At 45.0% G+C, this 14,496-nt stretch overlaps 1 protein-coding gene across 3 annotated transcripts in view; it reads right to left on the reverse strand.

Annotated features, from left to right (window-relative positions):
* NSD1 (nuclear receptor binding SET domain protein 1) overlaps positions 1–14,496 on the reverse strand; it is a 69,111-nt gene that overhangs the window by 38,874 nt on the left and 15,741 nt on the right. For 2 of the 3 annotated variants that reach the window (XM_074883232.1, XM_074883233.1), the window contains exons 3-5: positions 9,308–9,443; positions 6,195–6,367; positions 1,620–4,200 (exon numbers count right to left, since the gene is read on the reverse strand). In XM_074883232.1, coding sequence (XP_074739333.1) covers positions 1,620–4,200; positions 6,195–6,367; positions 9,308–9,443 — 2,890 coding nt within the window. The remainder of the gene's footprint in view (positions 1–1,619; positions 4,201–6,194; positions 6,368–9,307; positions 9,444–14,496) is intronic. The other variant, XM_074883234.1, reaches the window with a different exon arrangement.

Genomic DNA, 14,496 nt, shown 5'->3' on the forward strand with positions numbered 1-14,496 from the left:
CAGGCCCTCGCTGTCGCTGCATCCCTGTGTGCAGCACCAGGACAACTCCACACTCTTCACCACCAATGCCACCTCGCCCAGGAGCCTGCTGCCTTCCTCTGCCGCCTCTCTCCTAACATAACTACCTCTTTGGCAACTCTTATCTAAATCCCTCTGGAGACTTGCATCTTCATCTCATATATCAACACATTACAGGGACGCTTCAATTGCAAAACCACCACAAAGCCATGAAAACCCGTCTGCATCCTTGTGCAAAGAAGGAACTTGCTCCCTCCGGCGGGCCGCGACGCTCCTGCGGCACAGCCCTGACAGCCCCAGAGCAGCACCCATCCTCTCACCTGCTCTGTGAAGCCTTAAGTCCTCAAAAACACGCAGCCACAGCCAGAGGAGGCAGTGAACGATTAAGCTTGTCATGACTTCAAACCAGAACTCTTACCCTGTGCGTTACACCCTACAGGCTTGTTTTCTGTGCCTGCTGTAACCTGCCTTGGGCAGGTCCTACGACCACTAAGCCAGGAGCTGCCTTTTCCACGCTGAAACAGAGGTGCAAGGCAACAACCGCCAGGAACCACTAGTAGCAAAATACACACACCAAAACGTGCGCTGAAGGAACACATAAGCCACAAAACGCACACATGTTCAAAATTCTGTCAAGTTATATTAATTTATGGTACTGCAAATAGATTAGAGCCATTTAGTTTGGTGACATCCATGTAAAAACCTCATTTTGTTGTTTTCATTAAGGCTTGCTTCCCCAAATTCTCTGCAGAAGCCTTATGATGGTATGTGTTGAACATGGCTCTGCTGGACCTATTCCCTACACACATGCTTTTTCTTATTTTTTGGCCTTAACCAAATGTCCCCATCTCTGTGGGAGAGGCAGGGCTGTCTGACCTTGTGGTCCTCAGAAGCCTCCTCCTTCCAAGGTTATTTCCCTGCCGGTGATGCTGCCTTACTTCTGCCTGCCATCTTCCAGACCTGCCCAGCCTCCCTGGCAGCTTCCCCCACTTCTGTTCTCCCCTTCACCCCTCAGGCAGATAGACCAGAGCTGTAAATTAGGGAGTCTGTGGGGTTCCCCAATTTGTTATTAGCAGCTAATAAAGCTACACACTAAAATGCCAAAAGAAGTCCAATGCATTGACTTGAAATCCTACATGAAATCCTACCAAACAAACCAAAGAGACAGAGTCTATGTCAAACAGCACTAAAAAATTAAGTAAGAGCAGCCATTGAGGCTCAGTTTCCCACAACTTTCTAGCACTGATCTATCAGCTAACACCAAGCAGGTGGCTCTACGGAACACATTATGAAGGTATAAGTTTAAAACAAAAAAAAAAAAATCCCAAACTTGGAAGGATGCTCATTTTACCTTTCACTGTGGAGGAACTAATGATTTGTAAATGTATTTAAACTTCCTGACCAAAAAGCTAGGCAAAATCCCATAGTCGCTCTGCCGCCTGTTCTCCATGCTTACAGAGAACCCAAAACACACTTTCTTCAGCTCAGATGTATACATCTCCACGTTGTCAAAGAGCCCCAAGTTCCATAACTTATGCTTTAAATGAAAAAGTATAAAATGTATACAAATACACACTCTGGCGCAAGTCCAGCTCCCTTACCTTGTGCAGAGAATTCAGACTGGGGAGCAAAGTTGCCAAGCTCTGTTTCTGAGTCCATCACACTGTTGTTTGGCTTACCACATACATTCAAACGTTTCTCAACTAAGTCTAAATGATTCTTATAGTCCTGATCTGTCAGGTCTCCCTCAAGCACCTTTGAATGAGGGGAATGCCTACGTCCCAAGCACTCATTTCCCTTCAGTGAAAAGCCACGAGAATTCAAGCCAAAGGCACTCTCCAAGTTTCCTTGTTCCCTAGATCTACTGATGTGCTTATTAGATCTAGCACTGCTTTGGTTAAAACGCTGCCATCGCTTTTTGGGTGCTACGTGATTTATATCATTAGACTCATCACCAAGAGAGCTCTCACTATTTGCCTCTGAATCCAAGTCTGGACTCTCCCCATTTTCAGCAGAAGTGCAGCTCTCAATATTTCTACCAGCTTCAGGTCTCCTTCCAATACGATCTAAATTGTCATCAGATAAACAGGCAGAGTCTTCATCAGTTGAATGTTCTGTTAAATCAACAGACTCTTTCCTCCCAGTATCTTCTGCTTCATTACCTAGAGGACTGGTAACCGAACCATGAACGCGGAATGCATGTTCTCCTGAATCTCTGGATAACCGACTTAGCAACTTACTTGGCCCTCCTGGTTTTAAGTCCTTTCTGTTTGAAACTGTTTTATCTCCAAGCTTTGATGACTGCTTAGATTTTGAACAGTTGCGTTTGGGCACGCAATTTGTGCCGTTTGTCCCAGAAACAGCAGTACTCGTGGGCTCCCTTTTACTAGTACCAATCCCCATCAACTTGGTTGGAGGATTGCGTGAATATGAGGAGTTGCTTATAGCGGAGTTTGGATTTACTGTTTCCTGGACACAATCTCCATTTTTTTCTATTTTATATGGGTGACCTACAATAGACAAGGACTTCAGACCACTTGCAGAATTGCTTCCAGAACCATCAGCTGTGCTGGTATTTCGAAATGGGACTATATTTTGACCAGTCATCAGTTGCTGCTCTTTTGTCTTACTGTCATGCATATCCTTCAACATCATTAACAAGGTGCTGAATTTGTAATCTGGCTCAATAGGCAAACGACCGTGACCAGAGGCGGAAGAGAAAAGTAAAGGTACTGTGGCCTTTGGAGCACCAGAGTCACTAGCATCATCATTCATGGACCGATAAGACAGCTCCTTCAGCTCTGACAAGACGTGTTTCACCACGGCTGTTTCTATTTCAGCAGAATCCCTGGGTTTCTCATGCATGTTGTTTAACAGTTTCTGACCATCAACTTTTCCACTTCTCTGAAGAGAATCTCTCTGAAGGCCAGAGAAACCTTTGGTATCAGAAGAGCAGTGATTCATGCCACCCTCCTCTTCTGCAAGAGGAGGCTCCAACCCGGCAACTTTTTCTTTATGTTTGCATTTTATACTCCTAATTCGGGGCAATTTCATGCTTTTCGGTTTTAAGATTGCTTGATTTGCAACAGCAGGCCAGGAGCTGTCCTTGGAAACACTTTGGGGAGTAGTGTGCTTGTTTGCTAGGGAAAGATTGTCATTTCTCACATCTGAAGAGCACTCAAGAGCTGTCAATGACATCTCAGCATCAGAGAAGCCTACTTCAAGCTCCCCATCTGCAAATTCTGCATCAAGTCTGCTGGTTACTGAACCTCCCAGAGGTTTGCGATCTCTGTATGACTTCTTCCTGGCCCTTCTGTTGCTCTTCTGAGAAAGATACATGGAAAGCTTAATGTTTCCACTTGACGTCATAGGAAATTCCTTCTCCATTTTATCTGAAGAATCACTAACTTCAAGAGCACTAGAGGCTCTCTCTGAACTTTGGTCCATGGTATCTACATCACTGTTCCCACCATCTGAGAGGGAAGAGGATGAATCTGATTCAGTTTGCTTTTTCTCAATACCAGCATCAGACGCAGAATAGTGTATTTGTAATTTGGAGCTGCACAAAATGCCCAGGGAGCTCTTCTCTCTCTCCAAAGATGCGCTGGAAAACAAATCCCCTTGGAAAGCGTTCTTCAGAGCATCACTTTTACGATTCTCATAGTCCGGTTTCAAAGTTGTCTTTTCAAAACGTCTTTCTCCAAAGGAGGAAAGCAAATGATTTTCCCTGGTGCTACTGGATGCTGTTAGGCTGTTGGCAATCCGGCGAAGTTCATGAGACGCGTGTTTACCTGGTAGGTCCCCGACAATCATGTTTCTAACTATGGTGTCTGGTGTTTTTTCTTTGATTTCTCCCCTAGATGCTTCCCCTCTTGCGCCACTCTTTTTTACTCTAGTCCTTTTTCTGCTGTCAGAGCTTTTTTTCACATGTGGCTTAATGTGCAATTTTCCTTTTTCACTGGCCGGGTGTCTGGACTCAAACGCCAAGGATTTAAAACATCCATTCAGCTGCCTGTCCCTTTCTGCTCCAGGGCCATTGGCATAGTATTCTGACCGCACTTCCTTCTCGCTGTCCAGCTCGCTGGAGCTCTGGCTGCACTTTTGATCCTCTGGCCCCCCGAGAAGGATGTCTTCTGCCTGTCCAACACTGACTTCCCATTTAGCCATAAATCTTTGAGGAACCTTAAAGTTGGAAGAAAAAAAAAAACAAAGAGAAATAAAAAATTTGAGTGGTTACCAACAAGATAAAAGTGAGATTGAGGTGTACAAGGCACAGAACAGAGTGACAGTTGTGCACTTTGCATCTTTAAGACAATCACATGGATTCCCAGAGACCGTGCCTAGTGGACACAGAAAATACTCCTCCTAGGTAAGTAACCTGCGCTCCTGCTGAGCGTAATAAAAATCCTTGTGCATTCCCAAAACAGCAACAAGGTCCCTGCAAGCACAGGTCTCCCAGGAACCAGATGTCCCGGCATCCCAGCACACCCCGAACACAACAGTCGGTAAAGAGGAATGCAAATGGTATGGATCCCTGGCACAGAAATGCAAAGCAACAGCCAACAAGCATCTCAAGGAAAGCACAGTATCATTTTCCTCAAAATATTTGAGCAGACACGTTTGCTTTACTCATTCTTGATTCTTCTGCACCCCTTGAACTCTGAGCACGATTCAATCTTCCCAGTCCATCAACTCACCTTGGTACAAAGATGATACACACACACCCTACTAAGATGCACTCTATTAAATTCAAGACCTCCATTACCTAGAAGTGTTCCAACTTTAACTTTGTACCTTTAGTATAAAACAAAAAGTACTCTCCATACTGGACAGGAACCTCTGCTAACGTCTAAAACCAGCAAGAAACTTGTTTCTTACCCACGTGTTTAGTTCTTGGCTGCACAACAGCAAGTCAAAGGCTTCACAATTGCCCCTAAAATCAAAACCATTTCCAAGGCAGGAAGAACAACTCACATTTCTGACACTTTAACAAAAACCCTCACACCAACAAAAACTTGTTTAATCTGCTGAGATGAGATTTATGGAGCCTGGTAAAGCAGCCAAAGACTCTCAGCTTCGCATCAGATTTTGGCTTCCAGTGATGTAAACCTGGACATTTACATGAGCAACAAACATTTGATTCCCCTCTACTGCAGTGACATTGGCACTGCCATTTACATATAGGATGAGATTCTAGCCATGCAGCACTTCTAGAGCCAGAAGTTACTTGTGAGCATGTCTCTAGTTGTTAGGGGGCTGGGAACACAAGGAGAGAAGACCTTAGAGAAGATACTGAACATGTCCTTGGAAAAGGAAAACCAAATGAAAGCATAACACCCAGGGATTCACATCTGCAAGAGCACATTTAATCTGAGAGTTTTGCATTAATGTGGGTTAAGTACGTAACTGCTAATAAACCTCTTGGAAACAGAGAAAAAGAAAAACCAGACACCATTGCCTAGTATGACTATCTGCTCTCTTACAGTAACGCAGTAACCTCTGTACTTTTTCACTTCAGCAATTCTAGAAAGTTAATTCCTCCAGTCACCTTCCTAAAGGTGTAGACCAGACTCCTGTGTCACATTACATTATACTGGGTACAACTGATCAGGGCTGTTATGTTTGGAAACGGAGATGATGTGATGAGCCACAAAACTCATTCCCACAAGCTCACCAACAAAGCGTTTTCCAAGTCAAATTATAAGTCCTCACAGGTTTCTATACAGAGAATTACTGAAGCAGGGCTAAAAACCCCACTGCTTTATCTCAGTCAGTGATCTAGCGAAGCGTGCAACTCCACCTCTGCTTCAGACCAGCCAAAAGAGGCTGCCAGAGAGCACAGGAAGTTATTTAGAAGCTCGCTGTAACAGACATCAGGAGAGGGCTGTGCTGCTAAACAAATCTCACACTGACAGAGACCTGACTCCTCTGCCTCTCGGAGCTGTCTAGGGCAATAAAAGCAGCAGGCCACACCCTGACATAAAAGAGAGCCTGGAAACTCCTGGCAGCTTATACACTATGCTCGTAAGGATGTAAAGAATCCCTTTCCTGGCCGCGTTGCTACAGTCACTGCCACAGAAGAAAGCTGTCGAAGTGCAATTCCAGTCATAAAGGAGTGCTTTGTACTGTGTAGATTCAAAGCATCAAAAACATATTAGAGAAAACAGATCTTTCACCTTATGTTTGTAGCCTTTTTCCTTTTGCTTTCCTCTTCTCCGAAGAACAGGCAGCTCTTCAAACTGGTGTCTTCCTTCAAAGAGGACAATAGCTTTCCCAGCAACCCAGGTTTTCTCTGAAGGTTCTCCTAAGGCATCCACATAGTACTCTCGGTACGGTCTCCGATTGGAAACTATTTTGAGAAATTTAACAGAATTAACCCCTTGCATATAACAGAATGAAGACACACAAAAAGAATCACAGAAGTAGGTAACGATTTGCCATGTAATTTTCAACGGCTTTTTGCTTAATAACATTCCCACATGAATGCCAGTTCTGGGAATTTCTATTCAGAACTAGGGGAGACCCCTTTGAACACTTCCATCTCTGTTCTGTGTTGCTACTCTCTATTTTTAAATAGTTTGGTTTTTTTTTCTTACAAACAATCAATTAATAGATCTAAGATGGGTTATCTCCCTAGAACAATGACTACAGTTTGGCTGCAAAAGAATTTTGCAAAAAATATCCAAATATTTTTTCCTTGAGACACACACATACTGGGCAGCACGTCTTTCTTGCTACTCCCTATTAATGATTAAACGCTCCAGTCCACTTGACCATTGGGGAAAAGGCAACAGTGTGCCAGCAACAGCCAGAAATTACATCCTTCTGGATAGGATTTACTCATACAGGTTGAGCCTCCACCACCATGATATATCCCATCTTGTTCAATGCTTTGTTACCAAACGAACTCTTATTTAGGGCATAAAACATTAACGCAGTATTTGAGTACACACATGCACACACACTGTACAAGGACTAGGAGCAACATGACACAATATCAGTTGCAATGACTGTCTCCATATTTTGGGCACAAAGGTGCAGAGCAAGAGAAGAAACTCAATCATAAAGGGACAATCAAAGATTTTTCAAAGATGCTTTCTGTGCAAGAATGCTGAACAGACATGGTACAATTAAGAGCTGAACCAGTACTGGGTGTGCTGGTGAAAAAGGACAGGTTACAAGCATCAGAAGACAGCAAACAAGGCTTGAACAAGGGATATAAACTTCTGCCTGCATTTTGCTGCAACATGTGCTTCACCTTCTCCTGGGAACACCTTCACCCTCTGAATACGTAGCCTAGACTTCACAGCCCATTTGGTTTGTGCTGTCTCTTCCAGGACTGCCAGCACAGTGCAGCAGCCCGGCCTTCAGTGATGCCAACATCGAGATTCTGACCAAGACCACGGAGAGGGTGACAAATAATGACCAGGGCAACATCAACAGACTTCATCTGTCCCATTCACAGCACTGGGACTGAAGCTACTGAGCCTCAATCTTTCAGCTCCAAAAAATCTCCAAGAGCTTGCTAAGAAAAGGCAAACTGCTTCAAACAAAACGCCATGCCTCAAACCCAGGAGGAGAAGAGGTTTTTGCACAAGTCATGAGTTTGAAGCGACCTGCCTTGTTTTGAAGGGCTCGTTCCCTTGGCAACAGGAGAGCCAAGGCAAGAGGACTGTGCTTCCTACAGCGCACACAGAGCCCCGGCAGCTCCCAAAAGCTCCAGAGTTCAGATCCACCCGCTCTGCCACCTCAGCGTCAGGGAGGGGAGATGAGCAGATTACATACAGCCACAACTGGAAAAAGCAATTTTCTCCAGAGCTCTATTGGTCTGAACATGGATAAAACATGACGGGAGAGTCTATCATGTAGCTGGAGATCAGACCTTGCTGGAATTTGTTAATAGCATGTTTCCTCCCCGCAGAATTCCTTTATTAGAAATCCTCATACACAGGCTGAGAGGAGATTACTGGACAGCTATATACATTAAATCCTGTCCAAAACTTCATGGGGAGGGACGCAGGGGGGGAGAATATATGTCTGGCAGATCTTCCAGCAACATATTCAACAGGAATTTGAGAGCTCAAAAGGGACTATTTAGAACAGCACATTCCGTATTATCTAGAATCAGGATGAATGCCTCCCAGAGGATGAAGGGGAAGGTGGAGAAATAACAAGAAGACTACAGCAACCAGACAATTTAGGAAGAGCTACGTCTTGTCTCTAGAGAAATAACAGAGGGCTCTGAGCTGATGGACACTCAAAAAAAAGTCTACTCACTCTCAGAACTTGGTTCTTAGGTTGATAAGGGCCACAAAAACTGGAAATACATCATCAGTGAGTGGCAACCTCACCAGTCTACAGAGCTGTCAGTGGCAGACAGCACCAGTTCAAGGGGTTTCCAGTTGCCCACAGAACAAAAAGAATCAGAAAGGGAAACCAGGAACAAATAAATAAGCCTTTGCATTCGTAGCAATCTCCCCATGACAGCTAGTACGATCCCAAAAGCAAACCAAACAATCACATCCCCTCTGTTCCCTCCATCACTCACCTACACTTTCTTCTCTGCCTTGAGCTTGTTAAGACTCTCTTCCTTCTCAGCTCTCCCCTGCATTCATGCGTGCACAGCTCTTACTTCCCCCCTCTCTTCCCCTCACACTCCACTGGCTCTTAAGTCTCTCTGACACACTATGCCCTAAACTTTCACATATGCAGCTCCATCTCCAGGTTTTTCCGATATTTCCCCATAAACAGTCCCTTGCTTCCCTGTGCCAAACAAGACCAAAAAAAATTTCACTTCCTCACACACATTCCCATCACACCTTCAGGCATTCAGCAGCTACATTGTGCTAGCCCACACCCCACTCCTCAGCCTCCTGCCCTCCAAACTGTATTCTCACAGACTCCAGCCTTCCCAGCTCTGCTTGCCCACCCATTGCACGTCTCTGTCCTTAGCTCTCTGACCCACCTCCTTTTTCTCTGTATCCCTTTTTCAAGGAGCTGCTCTTTCTTCTGCACCACCCTGAGCTCAGCCCAGCTACTCACCCTTCCTATACTCTGGAAAATAAAGCCTTCATGTCCAACAGCTACCTCTGCCACTTCCATCAGCCTCACTCCCATCTCCCTCCTGTTACCTCCCTGATCTAAGTCTACTTTACAGACCCAGGTCTTACACAGTAGAGACTATTTCTTCATACCTTTCAAGAGTCAGAAATGTTTTTAAATTAATTAAAAACTGCAGTACCCTGCCATACACAATGCCTCCACTTTGTGGTCTGAGCAGATACAATACCTTTCATTTTTGAGTGACAGTCCAGCACTGGGTCATGACAAATTGTGCATGGCCACCATGGGCGTCTGTTGAACTTGGCCCAAACAAGATCCCCAACTTCATACTTCACTGGAGTAGGTTTCTTCTTGGCTCGGATCTTTGGGGAAAAACCAGAACACAAGAAATCACTAAAGCTCCAGATGTTTTTAAAGAGGTTTTCCTCCCCCCTGTGTGCAGATTACATCTGGCCACCAGAGACATTTACATTAAAAAGCAAGTCCTGATTTTACTTAGTGGGTCCTACACCTTCAAAGAACATGATGGTTCTCCCCATCCTTCTGAAAGAACAAAACATAAACCCGGGTTTGAGTTTTTCTGTTATTATTTAGTAAGGAACATGACCTCTGGTAAATGACTACGCTCAAACTTCACACATTGGCACAGGTAAATATTCAGAGTCACTACTAGTCCCCATTTCTTCGCTAACACCAGTTTGTTCGTTTCAAAGGTTGCAGCATACAGAAAAAGTAGTAGTAAGAGACAATGAGAATGTGATGAGAACAGCAAATTGTTTATCAATTGCAAAAACAACAAAAAAAAGTTGGTCTGTACAAGCTAATAACTTCCCTGCTTCTCAGATGTGCTCAGGAAAAAGCTTCACCATAAAGTATTTGAAACCAAAAGGCAGGGACAATCAGAAAAAACCCTTATGTCCTCATTTTTAGTTTATATGAGCAGAACTGTCACTGCTCTGCCCCAAAACTACAGAGCAGGAGAAACGGAGCACAATGGCAGTCACCCCCGCTCTACGAGACAGACGGACAGACTTTGCCTGTCTCCAAAACCTGCTCACAAGTATCAACTCTGTAGAAACTGTCACCCCAACTCACTCTGCTTCCCAGGGCTGTGCAGCGATCACAAGAACGTCAAAATCTTTCAACACACAAAAACCTAATGCTGTTTAATGCCCTTTCTGCCTCGCTATCGAAGAGCAGAGAGCAGATCCCGTGCTGTTCGCTAAGTACACACACGCTCGGGCTGGATGCTGGGCTACCAACAGGACCTCCGCCAAGAAGAGGATTCAGGAGCTTACCGGCGATGTGACTAACGGAGACAAGATGGGGCACAACAGGTTGTCACAGGATACAGGAGTCCCCATGCTCAGCTGTGGGGTATCCTGCCTGCTTACCAGCACCAGCCAATGACATGTCCCAGGTGGGTTCAGTATTTTAAGAGCTCTAAGAAGTACTGCAGGTATTATTCTTGCCAATAAGCATCAGCAATATGCTCCTCATTAAAGCTGTCATAGCACAAATATGCACCTTCTCACTTCACTTCTCTGTCCTGCTCACCACCCTTCCCTAAGCACGTCTCTTGCCAGTCACAGTTCAACATCCTAGCAACTAAAACGCAACAGACCTCTCTAATAAAAGGTATATTCCGCTTCAGGTTGAGTTTTATGGGTTTTCTTCATGTGGTTAAAGAAAATACAAAAGGATAAACTCCTCTGTTACATGAGAAGAAGCAGGTAATGACGTTACAGACTACATTGCTGGAATTCTTCTCACTCAGTCATCAAAAAGCCACACAATAACTTATTGCTGAGCAGGAGCTCAGGACTGGGGAAGGGGGCTGCAGACCCTCACTCTCTCACCGCCATGCTGCAGCCTCCGTGCCTCCACCGTGCCACAGACAGGTTTTCTGGAACAAAAATATGCATGCGTGAGCATGGGAACCAGAAGTGCTGCCTTTGCTGGTGCTTTTAAAATGCAGATGCACTTTCAGATGCAAAACGCCTCTTTTTTTTTTCTTGTCCGTGTCCAGCTTGTATTCTTTTCACAAATGTGACTTTTCCATCACTTTTTTTCTTACACGTTTTTCAACCCTAGGCTTTAAGGGGCATATCTATATCATAACTGATTGTGCCAAATGCAGTGCACAGTACACAATGTATGTGCGTCTTACTGACAACTGTAACCTGAGCAGAGTCAGCTGGACCGAGCAGTAAAACTATGCTGGAGATTTGCCAAAGCCATTCACACTGATCCACCTGAGGGACACCCACAACCCCTGCCTAGAGGCAAGTCTGCATTTAAATCAACTCTTTGTCACCCTCTAATAGCCCACACAGGCACCTGATGAAAACGTGGCTTTCAAGAAACTATTCAGACGATTCTTAAACAGTTACCCCTTTCCGATTCTCATTCCTTCCCATTTTGCTCTCTCCCTTCCCCACACAGCAGTCAGATGTTGGTCTCATCATCACTCACCACAAAGCCCCACCAGTGGGTGGAAGAGGCAGATCAGAAAGCCCCGTACCCCAAGGAAGAGCTTTGCAGCAGGCCGCAGTCTTGCACTATCTTCCCCTCCACTCTCCCTAAATCCCACCACCTGGCCAAAGATGCCTTTACATTCCCACAAAACAAAAATTCTGCTAGGGAGGTTTAAAATTCATAACATTAAAAAAAAATAGCAGGAGTGAAAGCAGCAGTTCATACAATTTCCAGGTACAGTAGGTCTCTCCCTTTAAACTCCGCTGTGCGATGCCAGAGTTAGTCCCCAAGGCATGTATTGCTTGGGCCAGGATACAACAAAACTCATTCCTGTTACAATTAACATTTACTATGCCAAGATCAAACTGCTAATATATCCTGATGGCCAAAAATTGAGCCCTGCAGTAATGAGGACTTTTCTGTGAGCTAGGGAAAGCCCAAGTTTTTTAAACACAACTAACTTCAGGTGTAATCCCTACATACGGTCAGAGTACTGAGTGTTTATCTACACAGCATGTGAACCACTGTATACTGGTTATGTACCATGTTGTAACTCCAGTGGAGATAGTGACAAAATTCAAAGCAGGCAAGAGACTGGGTTAGTGAGGAAGGGAAGGACAGTGCCTTGCTCCATCGGTGTGCAACAATCACAGTTTCTGTATTGTTAGACCTTCTCCTAAAGGGTGTCAGCGCTGTCTACTGTTATCAACTGTTTGGCATTAATTTGCTGCTCAGATGGGACAAGCTATAGCATAAGTTCTAGACCATACACAGTATTTCAGATCACTTTGCTATTTTTGGAAAGAACAAATACATAGCTTGTGGATGTTTTTCATCAAATCCTCTCCACCAATGCAAGACCCCAAATGACCACTGATCGCTGAGGAAAGGGTCACAAGCCAAGGTTCAGCAGACGGATTACACAAACACATCTACCTTGAAAACTACCTCCTGAATTTGTACTGTGCCAAACACACCAGTCTTTGTAATTCACCAAGTGAAGCTGAGCACTGACTTATGGTATTTCAAGAGAAAGCAGGCTTTCTCACAGACAAGGCAACTACACAAGCAGCACCTCTGCCCTCCCAAAACTCTCACCATAAGACAAATATGAAACATAATCATTTAGGTTGGAAAAAACCTTTAAGATCATTGATGGAGCAAAGAAAGCTTATATTTCTCAGTGATTTTATTATTGTATACATACTGTTGGTCCTTGACTGTCTCTCACCAATCTTCCTCCCTTTAAATTAACATCATTAAAAAGCGACAAAAATAACGCTCATCCAGCAACCACTCTTGGCTACAACACTTGAAGCTGCTGTCCAATCCATGAATCTTGCCAGAAGAAGTGGCACAAAGCACAAGTCCACAAACACACACATATGCTGACAGACACAGGGTACACCTGCCCTGCAGTGCTGGTCATCTCTGTGCAACAACCAGAGCAGTACCATCGCCTCCAGCACCGTGTGGCACTGCTGCAGACATCCCAATGCCCCAACAGCATGACTGGGGATACAACCATCTTGGCAGAGCCACGGTAAGACCAAGCTACACGCAAAGGGGCAGATATATATTGTTACAGGCCAACATTTTCAATATCATGTACCCAAAGAGCCTAGCCATCCAGAGTCCAAGTGCCGAGCTGCAGCCATCGTAGCCCTGCACACTTCAAATGCAGACCTGCTTTGGAAAGCTATCATGGAAATGCTTGGCCAAAAATAGCCCTATTATAGCTTATTCCTGACTTAATTATAAACATGACATTATTCAGTGAAGCAAGGGACAGAACATGCTTCTTGAGAAAGGCTGGGGCAGCAAAAGAGATTGTGTGCAACAAGGATGGAGAAGAGCAAGAAGGAAGCCACTGACCCCCAAAAATAACGGAGGAAGATCCTGCCAAGCCTGTTTCAGGCACAAAGTGGACAGAATCAAAGCCAAGGAAGAAAGTAAAAGAAGGCAGCCACATCCAAACAATAATTAAACAATACAGTATAAACAATGACACTAATAGCCTTTTCCGCTGAGCATGCAGCAGATACGTGCCCAGGGCCCTGCAGCAGGAGCACTGGATATCTCGTGAGCAGATCTCACCGCACTAGTAGCTGCCAGGTAAGTCACACCCCGCACACGAGCCGGGGCATACATCTGCGCCAGAGGCAGAAGGCAGCAACAACTCTGCCCCATAAGCTTCTACTGCTCTCTTCAAACCTTCCCATTCCTGAGGCAGCAACTCTTGCGCTTCTCCCCTGGAGCCCATCTACTTCCAGGACTGCAAACAAGCTGTTCCCAATACCTACTTCTTGTTAGTTAGAACTGGAAGCCTGGTGAGGGTCAGTCCACTGTCTTCCCCACCACCACCACCTTCTTTTCCTTAAAGTTCAATGATCATTAGTTTTTTCCTGAACAGCATGAGACAAGGAGTTCACCCAATTCCTACGAGCCACCAACCAACCTCCAGATATGACTGGCTGAAGATCAGCAGCTCTTCATACCAGGGAAAAAAAAAAAAAAAAATCCAGAAAAGCAAACCTGAGGGAGAGATGACACTTGAAGGCACCTGGGTGACCTGGGCCAGTCTGCTTGAAGTAGTATCTACTAACACAGGGTTGGTGCCACAGGTGCTCCATGCCTAGGACGTGCCGCTCCCAGGCCCGGCCATTTCACCATCACACAACAGGTTACTTTACTCACCCTCTGCCCTCCCAAAGGAGGGGCAGCAACTGGGGCAAATTCTCTCTATTAAAAGCTGTCCCAGAACTAGCCTGGAAGGGCATTGTCAAAGCTATCTCAAAAGTTTTCATGAGATGGTGCTCTCCTCCAGCTGAAGTTCAACCTTATTGAGTTAACCTACAGTTTAAGACAAAGCAGAGCAGCCTCAGCCCTCTGAGCTCAGGCTTATCCTTCTGTTCCAAGTCCAAACAGCTCCTATCC

The sequence above is a fragment of the Strix uralensis genome, chromosome 14 (genome assembly GCF_047716275.1).
Source record: "Strix uralensis isolate ZFMK-TIS-50842 chromosome 14, bStrUra1, whole genome shotgun sequence".
Lineage (NCBI taxonomy): Eukaryota > Metazoa > Chordata > Aves > Strigiformes > Strigidae > Strix > Strix uralensis.